General features: G+C 46.7%; 1 protein-coding gene across 1 annotated transcript in view; it reads left to right on the top strand.

Annotated features, from left to right (window-relative positions):
* LOC119375430 (iroquois-class homeodomain protein IRX-6) overlaps nucleotides 1-25,330 on the top strand; it is a 161,018-nt gene that overhangs the window by 93,266 nt on the left and 42,422 nt on the right. Inside the window, exon 3 of the mRNA XM_037645610.2 lies at nucleotides 20,598-20,692. Coding sequence (XP_037501538.1) covers nucleotides 20,598-20,692 — 95 coding nt within the window. The remainder of the gene's footprint in view (nucleotides 1-20,597; nucleotides 20,693-25,330) is intronic.

Below are 25,330 nucleotides of genomic sequence, written 5' to 3'. Positions count from 1 at the left end.
TCACGTGCAGTAAAGCACTCATTTTTAGCTGTGTATCCCGTCTGCTTCTTTCGCCGTCCGTGTGGTTCTTTGCACTACTGTGTGAATAATGTCCTATCAACGAGCTGATCAGTCAGTCCTTTTGATAGAACTGCGCGATACCTGGTCCAGTGCGCTCGCTACGAAACGTCAAGTGTGGCGTTCGAGGGGTCATTGTGACTGGGTTCAACGGAAATGTTGTTGACTAGGAAACCTGCATGTTTTCATTTCTTTTCTATATGCCAGGTACTAAAGCCTACTACAATCTAATTAACCTCCTTGCCGTTCCTTCTCGCTGTCTCTCGTTTACCTAATGTTCCTCTGGTTCCACCAAAACTTGTATGTGCGCTTATTGCGAAGATCCATAACGTTGTGCCATGGGCTCTTTTGTTTATGTTAACTTATCTTCGCTTTATAGCGCGTGATTGCTCTTATAGATAAGCACGCTGTTTGCGCAGACATACGAAACGCAAGAGCGCATGTGCACATTACGAGGTAATGTTAATATGAAGTGTGCTGCCGCGACAGAGTAATGCTCTGCAGCAAACCAAGCCAAGGAAGAGCTATTCTTTTGTTTGTTATGATCTCTTGCGGTAGCGGTCAAGAAAATGTGGCCGATGAAATTGACTTTTCATCGGAATTTTACACAGTAACCGGTATAATCAGCATTGTTAGGAGTAATCTTTTGTATGTATTGAACGATGTTACACGTACCATGGAGTTGTCATTAACAGAGCTGAGTTCAAACCTTACTGTAGACAACCTGTTTGCTTCCTGTCACCCTTGATACATTTCCTAGGTTTTCTGCATGCATCCTGTGGATTTCCCGTAGAATTGATACTAAAGACTTTCTGAGACCTGCAGCGCACCTCTTTTTGCCTCCTTTCACACTCTTCTAGCATTTTTTTTTAACAGTGCTCTTTATTTGCGTATATGTCCATCCAATTTTTTCTTCTTCCTTGGGCACATTCCTCGAAGAAACACGTTCACATTGACCAAACAAACGCGCCCTTGTTTCTCTCAGATATATATCTAAATTGCTTGTCGATGCATCGCATCCTTGCTTCCGAACTACACATGCGTCGCCCAACGTAGACCCCACTCAATGTGACCTATTAGGCACTCCATTTAGAATGGAACGAAACTCGTTAATGGGGGTTGCTTAACGGGAAATCAAGCAGGCTTTCGGGATGCTCGGACGAGTTTGACGCGTCGTTGTCTTTTCTTTTTCGTCCCGCCTTTGCGATCACATAAAAGTTAATTAGCCGGAATGCCATTATACGATCGACCGCTTTGAGGACGAGAAAAGAATTGTCGTGCGCGCACAATTAACCTTCTACGCAACGCCTGAGCGACTGTTTCCCTTCCGAGCTCTTCGCCATCCATGGACTCGCAACAGTCGCGATCGCACGAGTGGGTGCGGGCTGAGATGTGTGCACTCTCCGGCCTCTCGTTCGTAATTAAGATTGCTTTCAGCCACCGCGTGTGCCTGGGGTGCAGCTCTTAAATCTCAATCAAAGCGTCCCCTCGAGGACTTGTGAAATGATTAACGCACTTAGCGTTCGGTAGCCGGGCCGTCATTAGGACTGCAAGAAATGGACGTGCGACCGCTTGCGAGAGCCCCTCCCCCCGAAAAAATAAAAGAGAAAGATCAGCCAAGGAATGCAAGAGACCAAACATAAATGTAGCCTGCAGCCTGACTGGCTATACAGGAGGCAGAAAGTTGAAGTTAGGTAGCAAATAGGTAGCCCGCCAGGCCTTGTGAGTCATTCAATGGTATTTGAGCCCGCACACGATGCGCATGCCCCACGCATTTGTAACCTTGTTTGCTCGAGCATTACTTGCATATAACATTTCTTCCTACGTTGACGTAAGTGTAATTCATGTTCTCAGAGTCGCATGTATTGATGCTTCGGTGCTTTATCCGAAGACGCTGAACTGCATCCGTATATCGGCAGTAAATTATTTCAGCAGAGCATTTACTAACTTGTGTCGGTCTATCTGCGTGTTGCACTTCTCGCGCCTTCAGTTTTAAGGCTAATCCTTTATATATTGCGTAAGCCACCCTTGTAGGAGAGCTTCTTCGAATGATAGCAAATCTTAAATTAGGTGCGTGCGAATACCCTAAAATTTCGAATATCGATTCGAATAGTGTGCCATTCGATTCACTCATCGAATCGAATAACCGCTATTCGACGTAAGTCCGAATATTTTTCGAAACGATATCTCAAAATGTCAACTGGACCCTAATAAGCACGAAACCTTATTCCCGGAAGAACGTGTTGTTGGGCGAGTTGGTGCTTGCTAAGAGACATAATGCCGCGCTAAAACACAATCACTAAGAAGAGGAACACAAGACGACGGGACAGCTCCTGTCCCGTCGTCTTGTGTTCCTCTTCTTAGTGATTGTGTTTTAGCGCGGCATTATGTCTCTTATTCCCGGAGCGTATTGTAGGCATAAAACGTGGAAGCTTTCATATCGCAGCAACCTACTTTGCTCGGTAAGACAAAAGGCCCGACTTCACCGGCTGTTCCAATAACGATCATTCTTACTTTCTCAAGGTGCACGCGATAAATCAGTTATTTGTTTCTGATGCTCCATTGCGGCTTTTAATACTAAAATTATGAGCACTAGAATGCTAACACCGTATGATATTAATTGTAAAAACGGCTGTTCAGTATTCGAAAACTGTTGGATTCGATTCCCTTCTGGCATTGTTCGATTCGTATTCTAGTTGGGTTCAAAAGTCACTGTTCATACAGCCCTAAATATCTGAACTAGTTTTATAGAACGAGTTTGCTAGTTTAAAAGTGTGTCCCGTCTTGCTCTGTCGCCGTCCGTGTGATTTGTTCGCGCTACCGTTCCGAATTTGCTAGGCGTGGCGCGCTGCGGTTTCAACAAAAAGATTCGTTTCCTTCTGTTGCTGGGCCTGTATAATATAGCTCGGCGGCCAACACAAAGCAAAAGCACGTGCACCACATGGAAATGAAAGTAATCAGATCGCGCTACAGCAAGTGCTTACTCGGTCAGAGCATAGGGTTTCCTACAATACTTACTAGAGGGAACTCTGGCGCTAGTGTCTATGGGAGCTGCAATGCATCGCGCTTCAGCCAGCATGGGAATCATGGGATAGTACACGGATTTGTCTAAACTTCGTTCTTTCGGCTCCGTTTGGCTCCGCGTGGCCTGCATCCGCTTTGTTGCAAAACGAAGTTGAGCAAAAGTCAGCAGTTTCACTTCACCACTTTAACTTCTTTAGGCTCACCGATTCAAATCTGGTCACGAAGTTCACAGCGATCCATTCTTTTATCCGAAAGAAAGCCAAAACATAGCAATAAACAAAGCCACAAGTGCGTTCGAAGCCCACAAGCACGAAGATTAGGCAAATCCGTGTACTACCCATCATTCCCATGGTGGCTAAACGATCGCAGCGCCAGAGTTCCCTCTAGGTCATTTTAGGAAACTCTATGGGTCAGAGTTCCGCACAAATGTAAAGGCACCATATAAGAAAGTGATGACCCTTACGTCTCACGAATTTTTGCGCGCTATGCATGCAACTGAACCCGCCAAAGTCAATATTTTTTTTCTTTCTTATCATGTACCTGATTGCATAAGTTAAAGAAAAGTATTTCATTCCTGCGGTCCTTGTCCACATCTGGCAACACTTTATAAGATCAAATCATACCAACTAGTACCCGTACGAGCCTTAATTAAAAAAAATATGTCGTGCATTAAAAATGTTTGTTCTGTTGGAACACAGTGAAAGTATTGCTAAAGTGAATATTTTGTATTATGCGTGTTGTTCATACGTTGCAAATGATAGGCGAGTAATAAGTACTTCGCATATGCATGTAGTAGTTGCATATTTCGGTGAATATTTTTGACCATTTTCGTTGCGCTAAGTACTCGCAGTTTGTCCACCTATTATATGCGTTCAATGGAGAGCGACAACAAATAAAAAATAAAATTTCAATCCTAAATTGCCTCCGGAGGTGACAATTAACCATCGATGTTTATTGTCGCAAATGGTAGGTCGCGAGGGGTTCTTGGTGATGATCGATTAGAATGGTGCTGTGCTGCTAATGATGATCCATTAAAAGGTCGCACGTACGTACCTGTAACGAGAGACAGGCCACGAATCCGGCGGTTGAATTCGAAATTCATTCGTCTGAGTTGCGGTAGTTACTATCTTGTTTGTTTCATCCACATACGAAGTGTGCTCCGCCGATAACCTAAAAAGCGATGCTTTGTCCGTCGAACGAAAGCGGATACTGCTGACCGCCGGTAGCGACTCGCGTCACTTGGAAGCCAGCATCGCCTGCTTCGCCGAAAGGATATATCGCATTACGCTGTAATGGAGTATCGGAGGGCGCGCATCTTAATCGGCGCTTGTCAGCCGGAGGCGTCAGCGGCCGGTCTGGTTAGCGGCCGTCGATGATGAACGCCGTCTCTCGTCGGTCTCCAAACGCTGCCAAGGGGACAGGCGCATCGAGGAGGAGAGCGCGGTGGGACAACGCGTCACGCAGGGCGGCTTCGGTTTCTATTTGCGCCTCGTCTCCGCCGGTCTATTCGGGGCGTCGTCGCAGTTCCCGCCGCTGATCAACGATCAGTTGACAGACTGTTTCTCTCTCCGTGCGAGCACCCGCGGAGTTTGTCACGCGCTTCCTGGAACAGCACCATCCGAGGAGCCGGCATCGCGCCTCAACTCGTTCCTTTAAATCACCCGATAGTGTCGCAAAGTGCGCCGCAGTGAGGACTCGGCGTCCTTGCGTGTCACAGGGGCCGACTAAGGCCCGAGCACTTTAGCAGCGGCCTTTTTCTGTCGTCCTGCGGCGGTTACCCGCGGCATGTGTCGACCGCCACCGTATGCGTCCCTGATTTCTCAGCGCTCTCGTCGGACGCAGCATCGCTGCTTACTGTGCTCGAGTAGCGATGCGGTGAGAGCGGCCCTCGTAAAACAAAACTGTGTGGCAAATCCGCGTGTACCTACACTTTCCTACATTCCCGCGCACTTCCGACAGCTGGTCTTGGTCGTGCGCCGTATAGTACCTTGAGACGCCAAGCAAAGCGTGTCAACGATTTCCTCCGGGCCGCGCTGCAAAGGCTCGAGCCGCAGCTCCTTGGCACACGCACCCGTGCTTCCTAGCAAGGATTCCTGCGTCAACAACGCGACGCATGTACCGCAGTCGCTAAACTTGGACTCGTTCAGCCCGTGAACACGAACTGGCGCATGTAATTTCTCGCTCGGGTTCTAGGCATGGTGTGATTCTGTCGGCACACGTGGCCAAAATACAATGAACAGCCATTGAAAATTACTCGTGAGTATTGATTAGTGATCACTCTTGGTCATTCTTATTTATAGACGTAAAATTAAGTCGCTATCCACCTTGCTGTTGTCGAACGCTAGGACTCCATTTTTGTGTATTCTAAGTAGAGCAAACATTTGTCTCGGACCGGGGGACCGAATCGGGCCTGTCGCGTAGGACCGTCTTCTGTCTAGCTCCACAAAGCTAATTTCGGTGTCATTGCAAATATATTTCTGATTTTGATTTTGAGGTTTGAAAGACCCGGACGATGTTAGGCGCTGGCGATTGACCATCGTCAACAACAACAACAAATAAAACAAATAAAAACAACAACAACAGCAACAAGGGTTCTTAGGCGGGCTGTTAGTTCATGAACATTGTGTCAGAACAGTTTAAGAGAACGGAAATTTGGGCAAGTTGGTTTGCATTCATTATAAAAACAGCGCAGTAACACGAGGACAGAAAGACGGACAACGGGACAGCGCCCGTCCCGTTGTTTCCTTCTTTCTGTCCTCGTGTTACTGCGCTGTTTTTATAATGAGTGTCAGAACAGCGCAGAAAACGGGACGAAGAACACACAGGACACTGCGCTGTGTAATGTGTGCTCTTCGTCCCGTTTTTTGCGCTGTTCTGACACAAAAACAAGCAAGCCGCCAGTGACACGATGCCAACAATACTGCTACAGCACGCTGCTTCCTTTATTTTTTAAATGATTTTCGATGTTTACCTTGAATCTCGTTTGTATACAGGCGGCCCAACTTCGGTCTATTATGGACGATGCAGCCACGCATTACCAGTGCATAGAAAAATTGTGGCACAAGAAATACAATCTGTGGAAATGTAGAATGGATATAGAAACGCTAAACGTAGGCACGACAATATTCATAGATAACAATGTTATCCATCATTTTTTTTTCACGCTTTGTTTAATGAAAACCACGCGAGCTCGGGGGCGTGTCAGTTTGAATTTAGCACATTGCTCGCAATTAGGCAAGCATAAAAGGCTAAATAGAACGTGTGTTCGCACGTCCAATTTAAGTTTTCACGATAGTGATTAATGGAAGTTCTAATAATCCCGGAAGGCGATTATTCCGCAGAAACGGTGCGCACTATTGACGTTGCACTTCTTAGACGGCAAGCAACAAAAAGAAAAAGCGGTGGAAGGGGGGGGAGGGGGTCTATAAGGAAGGCAAGGAAATGTTATTGCTTATTCTCCTTTCGAGTGCGTTTTTCACCACGACAGCGCTGTCGATTTTATCGCCCACCACATAGCAGACCTCGGACCGGCGGTCTATTAAACGAGCCGCATCGTGCAACCGCCCCACATTTCATCTCAACCCCCCCCCCCCCCTCCCCCCGCACTGCAAAGTTAAAATGAATTCCATGCATACCTGCGGCCGCTTGCTGGGAACCGGGGATAAGCGGGATCTTTAGGAGTGTGGGAATCAAACATCCGCGTAAAGATGTGCCAAAAAATCCAACCCGCAGAAGCTCATATACGAATGAAGGCTGAAAAAATAGCCGGGGAAATGAAAATCTATTATTCTCTCTTACCGAAATCTATTGCGCCCACCGTTTCCTATAAACCCGGCAGAAGTGCAAATGCCCTTACGGCCCCCTCTGATCGGGTACACATTGCGCTCGCGAATTCGCCTCAGTGCATATGGGTATGTGCATGTCTCTGCGCTTATTGTTGCGGCAAGACGTTTCAGTTTCAGTTTATTAGTACATATACATCAGTGATACAATACTTGCGTACAGACGAGGGTCCTAGACTATAAATACTGAAAACGGGACCCTGTGGTAAAGATCACAACAAGACTGAATTCTAAAATTGGCAGAAATCTAGTGGGTCGCTAACAGGCAAAACGGTTGAAATATGAAAATGAAATAATAGGAGTAAAATTACCGTACCAGCGCGCGTTCTAACCGGCAAACGCTTACAAAAGGCACGAGAAACACGTGGGAAACGTACGTTTCGTTTTGCTCATGCAACGACATATATGTTTTACGCAGCTGATAACGTTTGTAATTTAGAGAAGAGCTGGCATTGAAGTCCAGTGCATAAAACGTTATTAGTGACCCTCTGGCACGTTTCTGCGATATAACAATATGTCGAGATATTCTGAGGTGACACTTTCGTAAACCAATTATTTATTCGATATGTATAGCATAATTTGAGGTGCTGGAGCTTGGGGAAGAGATGCTTTTACTGGTTTGAGAAGTATCTCGAAATGACGATCGTGATGTACACTCTAAGAAAAAAAGGACTAAAGGGGGTAGGGAGGTTAGTCCTTTTGGGGATCAACTGATTTGCCACAACCAATAGTCCTTTTGGGGATAAACTGCAAGGGGATAAACAGTTAGTCTCTGAAGGATTAACTGCAAAGGACTAACGGTTGCTCCTGTAAGGAGTAACAGTTCATTTTCGGAAATGGTCCCTGAAGGAGCAAATGTTAGTCCTGTAAGGAGTAACAGTTGGTTTTTGGAAATGGTCCCTGAAGGAGCAAATGTTACTCTTTAAGGAGTATTGGTTGATCTTCAGAAATGATCCTTGGGAGAGCAAATCGCGCTTCGCAATTGTAAAAAATGGTGGCGAAGTTCCTGCCCTCTTAGGAACGGACATTTCACGGAAACATGCCGCTTAAATAGTGCTTCAGAAGTGGTACCCAACTTATATGTATTAACTGCTACTAATGCATTCAGTGAGCGCTTGTAAGCAATAATGCTGATCATTCGAATTGACTTTGCCGAACCTGAAAGAAATTGTGTATACCGGCTTCAATACTTGCCCTAGCGAGAATATTTAGTTGCGTGCCCTGATCTTTCAATCCTTTAAAGCACTTTGAATCCTATGAACAAGGTAAAAACTCGGCGAGAAGTGGCAAACCACGACACGGATACACGAGTCACATGAATGACACCAAACACACACATATGCACAGTGATTCAGGTTACTAACGGTTTTGATTTCTTGATTGTGTAAGTTGCACATAACCTACGGTGTTCTGTAAAGTATTCAAGGGAGAAAGAAAACCATGATTCTATTAACATCAATCTTTATTTTTACGAAAACACCAAAAAGGAACGAATGCCATCATTTAGTTGGTGTAGGGCCTGTTCCCGAATTACTAGGGCGAGTCCTACCTGGAAGAAATACAAAACAGAAAATTTTGTTACAAAATAAAGTAGCTATACTCGGCGACAACTTATCTTGACAGTGGAGCGAAGGCTACGGAGGCGGGGCTTCCGCACATTCGTGTTGCTCCGCAAGTAGTGCGGCAGCTTGCGGCTGATTTCGGTTTTGCTCGCTCTCAGTTTAGAAAAACATATACACGAAAAATGCGAACAGGGTGACATTTAGATTGTTCAGTGTACATTTTCGTGTCGTAATACGAGTATATTTTTCTTGGAGAGCTAAAGAGCATATTTGCGGCCGCACACTGGCCCACTACTATACCACTAAGTCACAGACGCCATGTTTACTTGGAAAACGGGCGTGCTGAAAAGGTGGTGCTGTATAAGAAATGGAAAGAAAAGGAACGAATTCTTGCAAAGTGAACAATAACTGTATTTCACCTACGACTTCCCGCAACTGTTTGAGTCTCATAATAAATAAAGCAGCATTTATTTCAGCAAGGCAAATCACGTAATTATCAGTAAACTAAAGTACTATTTTCTGGTGCGGTAGCAGGCATGCGCTTTGGTTCTGTAGCTTCCACAGTGCTGTCAAGAAAAGTTGTCGCCGAGTATAGAAGAGAACGACTTAATCACGTAAGCCCCAATAATTGCGCAGTCGCATGCTCAAAAACATGCGACGCACAATGCTTTTTTAGTCTTCATATTATTTATAATACAATGTACCAAGGCAATGAAAATAATAAACTTACCTTCAAAATTAGCAGAGGGACGTTGTTTGCAGAGCAAGAAAATCCAGAAATTGTTGATCACACCTCGATGTGACGGCGTCCATCTCTGAAGCTTTGCAGAAAAGAAGCTGCGATGGAGTCTTGCATGTAAGCTGAGGTATCCATTTTTCCGCAGGAAAGTTACGATGCTGGGTCCAATAAACAGCCGGTACACAGAAACAAACGCGCATGCGCGTCCACAATTGCAGCACATGCAGCGAGGTATGTTCTTCACAGCTGCGTTCATAGTCTGCGTAAATAGCGGCACTCGCTGACCCCGAAACAAGAGCAAGATAGATCACAAGTGACGAACGCGACCCGCACTCGACACTCCGGCGAGCGATACTGAAGAAGAAAGAGTGCGGCGCGGAAGGATACCCAACATAAGCGCTGAAACGTCCGTCAGATTTACACGATTGTCACCGCCAGTGAATATTGGGAAGCTTATTGGTGAACTAAGTTTCGAGTCCTCATAATTGATCACACAATATTAACACCCTACAAATTAAATTAATCTTTTCGCGCGTTATCTTCTTGATCGCAGCAGTAAGCGGGCCGACGCGCCGATGCTACCGATGCCTTCTTGTCATCTGTGCAGTGGACATTTGGAACATGCGTTCGCCGAATTCCTCACTTCTCAGGTCATCGCCGCCTGCAACCCGCACCGCGACGGAGTAGAAAGGAGGGCTTCGGAACAATAGGGCGCACCTGGCCGAGAGCTAAGCTCATGACCTTTGAAAGAGGCATTCGTGGGATGTACGATCCCTGCTTCGCGTACGCTACTGAGCATTGCTGCAAACAAAGGCCACAGAAAAAACGTATTCCCTTCAACCTCTACCCGCGGGAGTAAATGCAACCGTTCGTCCCCCCATTAGTCTTTTCCGATGAATGTCTAGTCCTCCGAATTTGCACACGACACGCACTTCGCGACAGTTGGTCCTCTCGCGGACTAACGACACGATTTGAGGACTAAAGCTGACTTTACTCCCACTTCAGCCGGTTTTTTTCTTAGAGAAAGGCGGCATCATAATCAGGAGTTGTGGGTTCGTCTAGGTTTCCCAAATAATTAAGGTAACTCGCTCAAAGGAATGCGTCACACCTGCCTTGATATGTCATTTCCGCGCACCGGAAGCAGGCACAAAGGGATTTACACCGGTTAACTCTGAGCGAGTTATTCGAATAATCATAGACAGGAACGTGTGCCCCAACTGGAGTGGGGAGGTGTTCACAAGGTTTTTGTGGCTCCACGTAACCCTTGCTGTAGCGCCAATAAAAAACAGTTTGTTCCCGAAACAGGATCTTTCACAGAATGCCTCACGGCAAGATATAAGAAAGGGCCCGCATTTAGAAGGTCATCTGCATAAGAGTGCAAGCAGCTGATGTAACAAAACGTTTAGAAAAGCTTGTGCGACTAACTTTGCATAAGTGTTGGCGACTTAATTGTAATGCATGAGCGCCAGCTCAGCTCCCGCATTTACGAAAGGCTTTTACGCTATGTGCGCAAGGGCGAATTCCATCCAATACTGATGCTGCACGAGTCATTAGCAAGGGTGGCTGGCCATTAGCAAATATGATTTACAAAGAGAAAGCATACAAGTCTACCCAAAGTATATTATTGTATTATTCACATAGCGAGCGTGAAATCGACAGGCGTGTGTCGATGCGTACCACCCGATGTCCTTATGTTGATATAGAGACGCCAGCGCTGATTCGTAAACTTGGTAAAACTCAAGAACTTCAGGATGAGTCCCGACACTTTCGTCCTAGAGAGAGAGAGAGAGATAATAAAACGAGAGAAAGGCAGGGAGGTTAACCAGAATTGTAGCATCCGGTTTGCTACTCTACACTAAGGGGAGGGGGAAAGGCCTAATTGTTAAGTGGTCTTGTGGTCTATGTAAAAACACCTTATGTACGCTTCAATTCATCATGTACAGTACCTTCAGTTCTGCGTCTGCACTGGGTTGACCTATACTATAGAATGGCAGGATGCACTGAACGGCAACGTGGACCCTCTGTAGAGATGCTGTGAGACGAGGCTCCTATCTTGCTGAGTGCCTTAGTCACAAAAGGCTGCTGAGGCGGAGACTAAATAGCACGCACGAAAGTGATCCCCGACAGCCTGCTCCAGGAGCCGCTCGGAATCTCCGGGGGCGTTGAAGCATTGCGAGCAAACCTGTCAACAGTCGTGTTGCCCAAAACACTCGCGGTATGCGCGGGGAAGGGCACTTAAAGTCCGCACTGAAGCCTCGACTTCGCAACTGCTGCGGTGTGAGCAACGCAGTCTGACAGTTGCTGCCAGGGGTCTCCCGTTGCAACGCTTAGAGTTCTGACTAAATGTCTCGAAATACTACAGCGGTCAGGGTAAGGCAAAATGCAAGCTTCTATAGGACATTTCTTCATGTCGACGACTTCACTTACTGTTCAGGACACGAGCTCAGTATAGTCCGAGAGCTAGACGTTGAGGAACTCTATTACATGCGGCGCCGCGCTGGTTCGACGTTCACAGAAGCGTCCCGCACTTACGATAGCGCGTTGACGTTCTTTTCCGAGCCAACAAGCTCCATTATACGTCGTGCTATAAAGCGGCTTGCATGCCCCGCTGCTGCTGATGTGACAATGCGTTTCCCCGATCTGGACATGCACGAATCTGCAATCAGCTTCGCCTCGTGTATCGAGAAAAGCGTGAAGGCAAGGTTTGTCTGTATACATCGCCATTCCACGTAGCACGGACATGGATTGCAATCAGTGCCTTAAGTTGCGAGTGCGTAACAGTGTGAATTATACGAATAATTTCACGGTGCTTGTTTCAAGATGTTAGCCATCTTGAAATGTAAAAACATGGAGCCAGGCTTTTATTACAAAGTCCCCCAACTTTTACATATACGCAATATGTCGTAATGCTTGCAAGCGAAGAGGTAATCGATCTAGTTAATGTAATAGTTGATTTAGTTGTCTTTATTTTTCTTGAAGATGATGTCGGTCTGGGATGTCAATTCATCTCCCGTGGCATAATTCGAGAAAACTTTGCAGGCTTTATTTTTGAAGCGCTTGAAAGAAAATGATACACTGTAGCCGAGGCTGTGGGCGCGCTTGTCTTGAAAACGATTGCTCAGTGGGCCTAGACTTATTACACAATCGTGGTACGCCGGCACTTCTTGAGTCATTGTGACATTCGCCCTGTCGCATGACTGAAACCCTTGTAGCAGATCTTTTCTTAACAACTATACAGTTTCTACGCTTCCTATTCTTCGCACGTGTACGAGATAATGCACGGTAAGTTCGACGCCTCTAAGTGTTCTCGGCTTGTTGCTTTTTTTTTTTTCAATGCAAAAATCAGTCTATATTCGTCCTCTGTAATGAAGTGAGCACGAGGCACTTCGATTTCACAAGTTATGCGCAGTGACAGCGATGTCTACGTCAGCTTGCCACTTGTGGCCACCGAAATAAATCCGTGAGCCCAGAGGTATAATGTGGTCCTTCAGCATTTTGTACTCATGTCACCTCCATTATGTAGTCCAAGATTTGACGGTAGTTCGGCTGGTCGGAATGAAACCCGGTAGAATATGAAATGACCGGCGTCCTTTATGAAGCATGCTCCTTTAATTGTCCCACGCCCATATTAGTATTACAAAATATATTTCCACTTTTCAGTTTTCCACGGTGTGTTCTAAATGAGATGACAGAAAAGAAAAGCTCCAGGCTATCTATAGTTTACTTTATTTTCACGGAAAAAAAATTCGCAAAAGCTTGTGTACGCGAGAAAAATCGAGATAGTTCAGGTGGGCGCATTCGTTGAAAACGAGAGGTACTATGCACTTTGTTCTCTTCATACTGCTTCGTCGTGAACATGTTAGCAACATACAACTAGATCATTTTTTTTGTTTCACAGAATTATGGCGAATACACCCGAAGCAACCAGGTACGCCTAAAGCTTTATTTGATAGTTGAAGCGTTGGAGAGGCAAGGCCTTGACGTCCCAACATGGGAGACCTGAGCCCGAGCCATTAATCTGCCGGACAACAATAAAGTTCTTCCATCCATCCATCCATATCACGTCGGTATTCCACTATCTTTATTAGTGTTTGACAGTCTTTGAAGAGATTCATATATCTCCAAATTACGTTTTGATTGTTCGTTCTGCCTTCATGAGCGCGATAGACACCCTTAACGCCGAGATATGAACGGGCATAAACTGCAAGCCCAGCCTCCTTAAGTATTTGCACAGTATCAAGCACATAGCCCATACACACCAGGAAAATTGGACATTACTCCTTCGGTATAATGTATCGAACTTCCCCGCAAAGCATCGGCGTAATCATTGGCCCAGGATTAAAAAAAAAAAAGAAGAAGAGGTTCCAGACGTCGGCAGAATTTCAACTTTCAATTAACAACGTCGAGAAGGGTAACTTCCCAGCTGCTGTGATGCGTTTATTTCGCGCTGCTAAGTTCGAGGACGCAGGTTCGATTCCCGGCCATGGAAGCCACATTTATATCGAGGCGGTATGCAAGTACACCCATGTTCTTAGATAATTTGCACGTGAAAGAACTCCAGCTGATCAGAATTAATCCGGAGTGCCCCACTACATGCCTCAAAATCATATCGTAGTTTTGGCATGTAAAGTTGTGTAAAGCCCCATAATTACATGATGTTTGTATTATTAGAAGGAAGTACCTTCTCGAAGTTGCAAATTGACAGTTATTGAGATTCAGCTGATCTCTTCAAATATAATTTTCTGTCTAGAAATGCTGTCCGTTGAGTTACATTGATGCATCGTGGTGAAGTTTGACACCTGCCCGTAGTGACAATGTCCCAGTTTCAAACACGTGTTGAGTTTCTGGATATCAAGACGATTTCGCACTAATTGAACCGGAATCGCGCTAAGATGCCGCTCACGTTGCCCATTGTCACCGTGACGTGGTTAAACTCATATGGGGCAATTTGCTCGTAAAGTTACTTTTGATCTGGGCAAAACTCCTGTCCAGGAGCCGAACGGCCATTCTCACTATTCTTTATGGTGGTTGTCGTTTTCTGTCATTTTGCCTCTTTCGTTGAAAGTCTATCGTATAAGCTTGTTAGTTACACTTGTTTACACAATTGCACAAAACGACACAAAGGGCAGCACGCGTCGCGTCTTTTCTTTCTTCATTTTTAGTGTTTACCCCGCCGTTTCGCCAAAGGATTAGAGTACAGTCTTCTGTGGCGAATAGATTCGTCATCATGCCGTAAAGGAGTACAACACGAATAGATTCGCGTTGTACGGTCAGGCTATTGGCGCTCAGTACATACGCACGTCGCGCAGGGGTAGCCCCGAGTTCCAGTTTCATCTAAAGTAGAGCTTAATGCTGGGCAAGAAAAAAACAACGCTGGCAAATTAGAAGCAAGGCTGCGTAACTCCCACCGTGGCCACTCGCGCTCTTTTTCGCCCCCTCTCCCAGCGAAGCCTCACCGCCCACCAGCTCCTTTCACTTGTCTGATTCTGACGGCCGTGACACTGTCGCTCATCTTTAACGATTTGCCACGCATTATATCGCGGAAAAGCCAGCGAGTGGGGGATGGCACGGGCAGCCGGCGCTGTGGGGCCCGTTGGCTGCTGCGAGGGAGGCGGAAAAATTAATACGAGCCACGGATTGCTAGGCCCAAAGATTAGGGGCGCTGCGGGGAAAATGAAAGCGAAACAAAAGCAGCGGCCGACTGGCACCAACGAGCCGAGGGAGAGGCCCTGGAAGTGGCAGTGGCCACGAACAAAAGCCCGTTGGTCCGCGGGGGAGGAAGCGTCGCGGGTAGGCGCGGCGGCGGTCGTCCCGAAGAGCGGACCGCGGCCGAGGCTCCGCGCGCGCTAGCTGCCCCACCGGCGCCGTGGGGGGAGATCCCAGGCGTGCCTCGGGCCGCCGCTGCATATTAGGCTCACCTTTCATATTAAGCTGCGTCATTCTTCACGCTCAGCGCCAGAAGGAAGGGACGGGAAGGCAGAGAAAGGAAAGCGGCACGCCCCCCACCTGACTGCTGCTCTGCGCGCCTCCCGCCTTTTCTATTTTCCTGGTTTGTTTCGCGCCCCAAAACGCGTGGCGCTGCCCACCTCTGGTGTTATTCCTGCCTGCCTTTCTCTCCCTCTTTCTGCTCGCTTTTCTTCTCACATCATCCCCATCGGCTCCGGCTTTGCTTTAGCTGCGCAATATGGGACGACGATGAGCCTAAACAGTGGTCGCTGGATTGGAAGCCTCGGAGCAAGCCTGGCCGCGCTCAGAGAAGAATAAGAGTAGGTGGCCGGCGTGAGGATGCCGGCCGTATGCTACGCGCGCTCTGGCAGCTCGTAGCACCCAAAGCGCGCGCGATGTCCCGAATATGCTCCAAAGAAAAACATCTCCCGTGAGGGCGACCTGTCAAAAATTGTTGATGCATAAGGAAACTGCGCAAACAGCAAGCAGTTGGCTTTGGGTGCGCAATCGCCGGGCCGCCTTTTTCCTAGCGCGGGGACAAGATTTATCGTGACTTCAAAAGCTGAGGGAAGTCTGAAGACCTCTACAGTCTTTACAGTTTTATGCCTCGGGCAGGCGCATTCTTGCCCCGTCGAACAGATAAAACGGTCTAACCTTGCATAGTGGCCTATGTTTGCTGTTAAAAATATAAACACATATAATGTTAAAAAAATGAAGATTTAAACCGACGCCGAACTTCTTATGCATGTAAATAAACATAAAGATGATTGTGTAGCAAAGAGAATCGATGATAGCGGGTCAATGTGCGCAACTGACAGCTCCCTCCATGGCTTCCTCAAACACTACATGAGTATCTGAGCATCACTTCAGGGCCTTCATACAGACGGCAAGATTGGGGTATTAACAGCCGTAGAAGTGAGCAGCGCACTAAGTTTCGCTAGCCCCCAAAGCATACTGCTGTTATCATGTAAAGCTGAGCATCCCTTATGTAATTTTCGGTAGCGCGAAGAATTGCTACGGACTGTCACGCATACAGTCGTGATTAGAAATATTCGTAGATGAAAAAATTTCCACACTCACCGCTGCAGATGAAGCGGGGTAGTTGTGTTGTTGGCCACTCTTTATAGCTTCTTATAAGAACTTCAACAAATACCAGGAACACTCAGGCACACATATACTGACCTCCGGTTGTGTGTTTGTGCGTTCTTTGTATCTGCACAGCATCGCTTAGCGCACGTAGTAAAAATGCAATTCGGCCTTGAGCCCGGATCTTTGTTTCTCTTCTGTGCGCGTAGAAATAGCTGATCATCACACCAGTATGGCTACGTGTACAAATGGTGAAGTAGTACGCACAATCTAAAATCCATGCGTCCTCTATATAGCTGGCTGCTACATATTGATCTATGTAGGAAAGTTATGAAAATAACCATCAAGGAACTATAGGCCTGTCACTAAAATGCGCAAGAACCTATGCGAAATTGGACTGAAAAAACTTTAGACAAAACGCGGCCAAATATGCTGTCCTTAGGAGTTCAAGACAACTTGAGGTGAACGCGTATACGAGTAAGCAAGGTACACTCGCGTTATATATGACTGCTAACAGTGCGCGAAACAAGAGAAAGAAAGAAGGCAAGAAATGAAAGCAAGGAGCTTGTCTCCTTTGCTATCACACTAGGGACACTCAATGCACTTTCGAATGTTGTCTATGATTTTGAGCGTGAGATCGATATCGACTTCACGCTGTTCTCAGCCCTGCTTCTGTACTTTCGCTCGTGCGTAAACGACAGCATAATTTGGCTTAGATCCAACGTCTCACGTAGCTAGGAAGGAAGAAAAAAATAAAGTCAAGAGGCAGAGAGATTTACCAGGAAAGCGTCTGGTTGGCTACCAAGGCCGTCTACGAGTGTGCGCTCAGTTTCGTTAAACGTTACTATGTAGTGTTGGGATGAGGCGCGGATTTTACACTGAGGCGACTTAAAAGACAACGGCAGGAAACTGCATCATTCGCGGACTTGACAGACATACGCGGATGTTAGCTCAGCGGAGCTCGTTTAACGTCCGAGCTACGTTCACGCGTAGCCCGGACGCCTGAAGGGTGCAGCACAAATCTGTCCGCTCTCGTCATTCGACGGAGGCGCAGAAAAGGTGGATCCATGAGCCGCTCCTTCGGCACGTTGTCGACAGTGCACGCAATCCTTTACAAGGACCCTCCACGTGGCATCTCTGGAAGATGGATGGAACGTCATGATGACGGGCACTTGCGGCGAGCGCCGTCAGCGGGCTCACTTCCTCGAAGGCCGACGCATGGTGGAATCTATCACGAGCGTATAGATGTACGTAGGAAGTGAAAATCGACGATTGGGGAGCCGAATGGGGCTGTGGACGCCTTGTGCGAGTATATTTCACCAGTGGCAAGGGGCCCCATGCACTGAAGCCGTAAGAGGAAGCGTAAAACATGAGTACTGTTCAAAACACGGTGTCCGTGATTGTCGTTAACTTACGTTTGTAGTTAATCGTGAAAAAATGATACATAGAACCAGGTTTAGTACCGTTTTGTTTTTCAAGCACGGAATTTTTCTTTTCCTGAAGTACGAACGTACTTTTTATTCAGACAAAGAAAAATAACTGGGGGAATTGACGATGTTTTTTCTTTGCATCATTAGAGTTAGCTTTATATGACCGAGCAATTCTGCATAGCCGGTTGGTTTTTAGCAAACTACCGGTGCTACTGTCACCATTCCACGTCACTCGTACTCATAGGTCGCCAAAAAAATAGGAGCTCACTCAGACTAACTCAAAAAGTACATTTTGCTCTGAGGGCTCACTCGGACGCACCAAAATTTTCCGCAACCGGACTCACTCTGACACAGACTCGCTAAACTTTTTCTCGACCGGACTCCTTCTTGGATATGCGCTGTTTTTAAAGAACAGCGACGAAGAAGACGCAGACACAGAGGTGGACAGGACAAAGCGCACCTCTGTGTCTGCGTCTTCTTCGTCGTTATTCTTTAAAAGCAGCGCATATCCAAGAAGTCGACATGAACCAAGTAGCCCCAGTCATCGCCTTGCGACCGGACTCACTAGGACTCAAACTCACCAACATATTACGCAGCCGAACTCACCCAGACTCAGACTCGCTTCTTGATCTGAGTGAGCCTGATTGAGTTGAGTCATTAGTGCGTTAGAGTAAAATGAGCTTTATCCCTCGTGGTTTAAGTGCTCTTTAACGCCAATATCTCACATAATCGGTGCTCTGCGATACGCCTTTTGATCTTGTACCTTCAAATACGTGTTATAAGTGGTTTCAATCCAGTAAGGACATTTCTTTTTTTTAAATACGCGACTTGCACATTATGAAGAACTCCCCGTGAAAGAGCTTGCGAGGGGAGGTGGCGGCAACCTCACCCCCCCCCCCCCCCCCCATCTCACGGCTCTGTCAATAAATATTGAGGTGGCGCATGAACGCTAGCGCCTTGAGAAATGTGTTAATAGACTTGAGTATAAACGTAAGCCGATATAAGGCTGATAGTAATGCTGAGGATGAGCAGATATAGGACCACAGGTCGGCATAGGTCTGCCATAGGTTGGCAAGCTCACTCGGGCTCAGGCTCATCAATATTCTCCTCAACCAGACTCACTCAAACTCAGGCTCACTAAAATTTATCTCAACCGGACTCACTCGGACTCAAGCTAACCAAAATGTTGCTCGCTCGGACTCACTCAGACTCAGGGCCCATGTGTGAGTCTGAGTGAGTCGACTTATGAGTGACTTTGCCGACCTATGCTCGTACTGCCTGTCTCGCTGCCTCACCGATCGCAACAAGCAAACTATCGTACTGCAGCGCACACGTGCGCTGTAACTACTGTTCTAATATACTTTTATTACGAAGACTGCTGTCAATTTATGCAGCGCCTCTATAGCACGACACATAAGACTCTACTTCCTATACTGTATAACGTACGCAAATGCAAAATCACAGCACGAAGTCAAAGAACGCTGCTTTGCCAGATATGACAATTGGGATCACGTCAGCGGTCACGTCCTTTTCTGGAATAGCTGAAAGTCATAACCTGCGACACTGGTGAGAAAGGCGCGCTTAGCGTACAGACCTCGGCATAAACGTGATGACAGGAGGCTTTTGGCCTGCTCCGAAGATTCAGACCAATTGGATTGCGCTACATTATTTCAATGCAAAATGAAGCGCTTATCTGAAACGTGTTTTGTGTTGGTGATGCCAAGACATACAGTCAATAAAACACTAAGTTCAATAAACGAATCAATGTAAAATGTTTTCGAGCACTTGGAGTTTAGGCGAAGCCATGCCCTTCCGAATGTTTCTGAATGATGATATAGAATATCAGTTCACTTGCTGACCTGCGGCCAATGAACATCATGCAAGAGAGCGCTTTTGCATCAGCGTTTATTTGTGTAAGATAGTGGCGTTCTTGGGCGTTTTAACAAATGTAAAAACCCACAAACGTGCGTGCACAGGCACAAACACAGAAACGTGAGGAACATGAGACCGTTATTTATTTGTATTGATGATTTCCATGACATATGATAATAATGTGCCTCGCATCGCTGCTTTCAGATTTTTTTTTCTATAAAAGTATGTCGCTATATCATAAAATATTGTTGTCGCCCACATTGTTGCCTTGAGAGCGTTTTTTTTTTCCTTTTTTTGTAACGTCTCTTTTCTATAATCTTTTATTCCCCTCACCCCTTTGCCCAGCACAGGGTAGCCAGCCGGTCTAAGAACTGGCTAATCTCCCTGTCCTTCCGTTTTTTTATTTTCCTCGTCCTCCTTTTCACAATGTCATGGGCGGTTTCAGCTGCTATGTCATAAACTTTGCGTTGTGTACATTAACTGTTCATTTGCTCCTTGTCCTACAAGATATGTGTAAAAAAAGAACATAAAACTACGCATATATAACTACACAACATCTTCAAGAGCCAAGGAGTATATCCGGCGTTGTATTTGCGCGCCAACGCTTTCTTCCATCATGTCAATGAAATTTAAGAAAAGCAGCGCTTGTAAGCAATGACGGCAAAATAACAACTACGCAGCAAATGCGTATCCACAGATAGCGATTTCAGGTTAGGAAGCACGATAATTTCTTAAACTCGTTCTAGCGTGAATTGGGCGGTTATTGTCTTGTAGGACACTGTAATGCTTTCACTAACGATGGGCGTTAACCTCGTGCTGCGTTCCCAACACCGAGGAAGCTAACACTTACGTTGTGCACACATAGTGTCAGAATATGCATGCTCTTTCGCGTACCATGCTTTATGCAAGTTTCGTTGATTCGGTGCCGTTGGTGTTGTTTATGCTGCATTACATAACGTGATAGCATCTTCAGTACACGTATACGGTGCCCGGTTTTGCTTCTATAGAGTGCTTATATATATGTTTGTTTTTTTCGCAGAATCCGGCGTACACAATGAAAGAAGCCGCTGATCCGTGGAGGGGCATCACGCAACCAGCCTCGTATTACTACGACCCGGCTCTGGCTGCGTACGGGTAAGTTATGTTCCACATCACGTATATCGGTGTATTCGTATAGTCACGCTATATATTACATTGTGGATTTACTTAACTAGGTACGCTTAGGGTCTTAAGCATATATTACGCGCATAATGTCCTCCGTACACTCCATGCATACGACAGTAGCTTCTGCTGGCAAAGGAAAGAAAGAACGAACGTATAGGGCTCGCAAAGTGTCACGGCGTACATGGAGCGAAGTACGGGCATTATATTTTAAGAAAACAAGACGTTCCATTTAAGCTCGAGGAAAAGTTGTCTAGCCCTCTGAGTGTCAGGTTTCTCGTTTGCGACGTGCTCATATGGTGTGTTGTAACACAAAAAAAAAAAATAATAATAAGCACCACTGCGGCTTCATGAGCTGGACGTGACAGGCGACACTAAACGAGCACCGCCATTGCGTCATGAATTCCGAGCCGAGACGAAGAAACCCATTTTTCATTTTTCCTCTTAGCTGTTGAGTCGTATTAGCAACAACGCGTGCTGTTCTGTAACGACTCCTGCGACTTGATAAATGGAGAGTTGAAAACAAGACAGCCCTAGCGGTTGACGATAAGTCAATAGAAAGAAGCAGTACTTTTTAGCGATCGCAGATGGGATGGCCTTGCACATAGCGTGTAATCGTAAAAGTTGTTGAAATTGAATCCACGTTTATCCGTGTAACGAAATGTGCTTATCCGTACAGCTAAAGGGTCAGATAGCTCTTAAGAGGCCTACACGCACGTTTCACTACATGAAAGGAAGTGGCGCGTTTAATAATTAAACACGCCGCAGTGATCTTCTAGAAGCAAACGATAACGGGGGAGTTTATTTTGCGAGCCGTCTGATTCGGCAAACGCTTAATTGTTATGATGTGTATCCTCAATTATCCCTTTTGATTTTTTTTTTGAGAAAAGAAGGATTTTTCGTCCTGTTTGAAGAACAAAAAGGAGAAGCAAAAGTGAAGTCTATGCAAGCATGCCGCCTATTCCCAAGTCAACATCGTCGGTAAAGAAGAAACCGTCGGTCAGCGTGGTTTATAAAACATCGCTGTTTGTTTGTTTTTTCTTTGCCAGGCATCAATTCGATTACGTAAGAAGAAATCGCTTCTTTTGCGTAAGGTAGCACAAACACACATCACATCAGTATGGTCGGCATGGCATGGACCGCGGCAGGCGGTTATGCCTTAGTGATCGATTGTGACACGCGCAGAGAGTGATTAGTGCATCGGCCAGCTTCCGTGCACGTTCCTTCCCAACTGCAACCATCGGTGGGCGCGGCGAGAGGAGAAGTGTACGCGGCCGGAGATATATGTACTCCTGTAACACGTTAAATAATTGCGTTCCGCGGTTTGCGCTGTGGGTTAGCGGTGAGCGCCGGAGGAAGACGTGAACAAACATAGATAAAGGCAGCGATTGCGGCATGAGCAGAGAGAAAGGATGTGGAGTGCCGCTGATTTACAGGAGGGCGAAGCATTTAACGACGTGCGGGCCCGCATGACAGGCTGACCCACTTGGCGCCGAGCGAGGCAGGGGGAACGCAGACCCCCCTGCCTTGCCCATACGCGACTTTGGCGCCAACTTTGGCGAATATTGCGTCGCGGCCATTGGGGAGTGGATGACGGCGGAAGAGGGCGCCATCTGGCCCGGCAGTGAGCGCGCACGCGTCGCACGTGACGGGCTGGTACACACCGGAGGCACAATGGCTGCTCCCTGCACTGTGACGTGTCTCCGGTGGTCGCCCGCTTTTCTCACGATGCCGATGGCGATAAGATAGCGGGCGGGTTTTAGCGAGCCACCGGTGGCCAGCGCCGCTCAATGGAAACCCGACACGCTACGCTTACCGCGGCTTCGCTTTTATATGCGTCCGAAGCACCTGTCCGGACCATAAAACCGCGCGCTTGCGTGCGCGCACGGCGAGCGGTCGGACCACACAGGCACGCAGGCCACGGAGCAGCAAAAGGAGAAGGGGGGAGGACAAGCGTATGACAATAATAATAAAAAAAATGGAGCAAGAAGAAACATAACCATTGATGGGATAACAGTAAAGCGCCAGGAAATGAAAACGGGCGCGAGCGAGAGCCGTTTGTGAGGCACGTGGACCCATTGCAAAAAGCGCGGTCGCACCCTCGAGTGCCCGCCGCCGCTATCGAGGTTCAAACAACCGCTGTCACCCGTATGGAGCAAAACGGACGGACGATTAGGAAATATGGCATGCAAAAGACGTGCCCATGTTCGCGCACGGTTCTGACACGCTTGAGAACGGGCGTGCGCAAACAGTGCGGACATTATACGAAGATTAATGTCGGCGGGAACACGTTTTCTTGCTGACCGTGGACGGATTCGAGTCAATGGCACTGCCTACGAAGCGAGAAATTTATGTGCCCAACAAAGTTGGCAGGAAAAATAAAATAATAAAAAGAAAAGGACAGCCATGACTGCATGTTATATGCGTAGCGGCAGTAAAAGGTAGCGCGTGTCGGAATTAGTTCACTGACCCAGAGAACAGGGCCACTCGATCGAGAAAAATGGGTGCTCGATCGACATTTCACAAATGGGAGCACTTAGATACATAGTGACAGAAAATTATTTGCCTGAATCAGAAGCAAATGTATGCGTTAGTATGCATCCCCAAATAATTGAGCAAGTTCGCACTCCATGTATATACGTATATGGCTTAGATGTTGTTTTATCTCGTGCTTTATTTTTCTCATGTAATATTACGACACAATATGCACGCGAAAAGTATTTGGGTTATTAATTTTTATATTCCTTATACCATTTGCATGTGTGACTCCAGCAGCTCAGTTAAATAAAACTGACGTGTTCTACCTGTGCCAGCCTACTCTGTAGCACAGATGCAGTGAAAATGCAAGCTAAAGGAAAATATAAACGAATAGCACTACATGGCTGCTTCAGCGTTCACGCGTGGCGGCTCCCTGACCCTGACACACAGCATGAAATGAGTTATCATACTTTACGCTATTAATTAATATGGTGATCGCATGTCCAACCTTCGGAATAGATAGATAGATAGATAGATAGATAGATAGATAGATAGATAGATAGATAGATAGATAGATAGATAGATAGATAGATAGATAGATAGATAGATAGATAGATAGATAGATAGATAGATAGATAGATAGATAGATAGATAGATAGATAGATAGATAGATAGATAGATAGATAGATAGATAGATAGATAGATAGATAGATAGATAGATAGATAGATAGATAGATAGATACGTGTAGCCATGGAGCATGGTGACAAGAAAAGGGGATGGGGGTACGCATACTTGTTGGGGTCACAGCAGAAGCGAATGCGCGCTACGCTATTCACGTGGGTGGTGGCCGCTATGCCGGCGTTACAATAAACGTTCAGAGTCGGAAAATGTGGAACAAGAAATTCGCGGCAGCGATATCGCAGAATCCTATCGTGTGAAGGCGGTTTAACTTCATCCGGGGTCATTTACCATGTCAAATAACAGAGGCGTACTCCCACCTGTGTCATCTTTGACAGCGAAGAGGTGTATGCGCGAGTTGAAGCCCATGGCGATCCACTCATTGATAACGCACCTGTCTCACTCATTGTTACGAATTGCATATCAATTGTATATCAAACGAATTGCAGATAATGACGAGAAAGAATACGGACAAGCGCTTAATGTGCTTTTCCTGTACATATATACAAGCTAATATAATGCTCGTGGCAATATGTTCATCTTTCTTGTAACCTGCCTGGTTTGTTTCGAACAATATACATTTAAGCTTCCGAACAGGAAATACATCGCTGTACTCTGTTTTTCGCAGATATGTATGCTTGGGACAGCCTTTGATGCAGGGCTGTAGCAGCTGGCATGCATATTAAAAACCGAGCCTGTCATGTAGATGCTCGACCGCAGTGCACGGTCCACTGCATGATACCTGTATACAATCTTCTTTGGGCATGACATTATTTAATGTACTAAGTAGGCTATCAACGTATAGGCGTACACTAAATATCCACCGGCGAGGTCAATTATAGGAGTGAGCATTACAAATTGGTTTTTCCCACTCAAACAGCCATGAGAAATGACACGCCGCAATAGGCCCCGCGTTTCCGATAGCGGCGTGCGCTCGCGCGCTGCAGCGGCGCGGCGAACGCGTGGTCAAGCGACGAGGACGTGCCTCGGAATCGTTCCTGGTCGCGGAGCTGCGGTCTTCTCCGGACACGTGTACTTCAGTCTGTGCCAGACACGAGCGCGGGACATTAAGGGCGCTGCGCACAAATCGTTAGCCTAATGTACACCCGCCAAATGGTGGCCGTCGTTCGCGGTCGCTGCCCAGCAGCTGCTCTACAAATTGAAGCGCCATATATTCCCCGTGACTCCCCGCTTAATTTCGTGGCGCCCATGTCACTCCGCGGGCTCTGTGTGCGTTTTACGCGTCTCTATAGTACCCGCCTTTGGCCCTTCTGCGCCGTTTTCGCGGCGGCTATAAACTCTGACACGGCGGCCAGAGTGGCTCCGAATTCGTGCCCTCGGATAGATCTGGCAGTCGGTGCAGACATATAGTTTGGTCTCTGTCGTGACAAGCACTCGCGCCGCGGAATGGTGGGTGGGATCGGTCGTCCGTGCTTCCGACGTCGCGCGCGCGG

This window comes from Rhipicephalus sanguineus, chromosome 1, assembly GCF_013339695.2.
Source record: "Rhipicephalus sanguineus isolate Rsan-2018 chromosome 1, BIME_Rsan_1.4, whole genome shotgun sequence".
Classification (NCBI taxonomy): Eukaryota; Metazoa; Arthropoda; class Arachnida; order Ixodida; family Ixodidae; genus Rhipicephalus; species Rhipicephalus sanguineus.
This window is presented reverse-complemented; position numbering and strand designations above follow the sequence as displayed.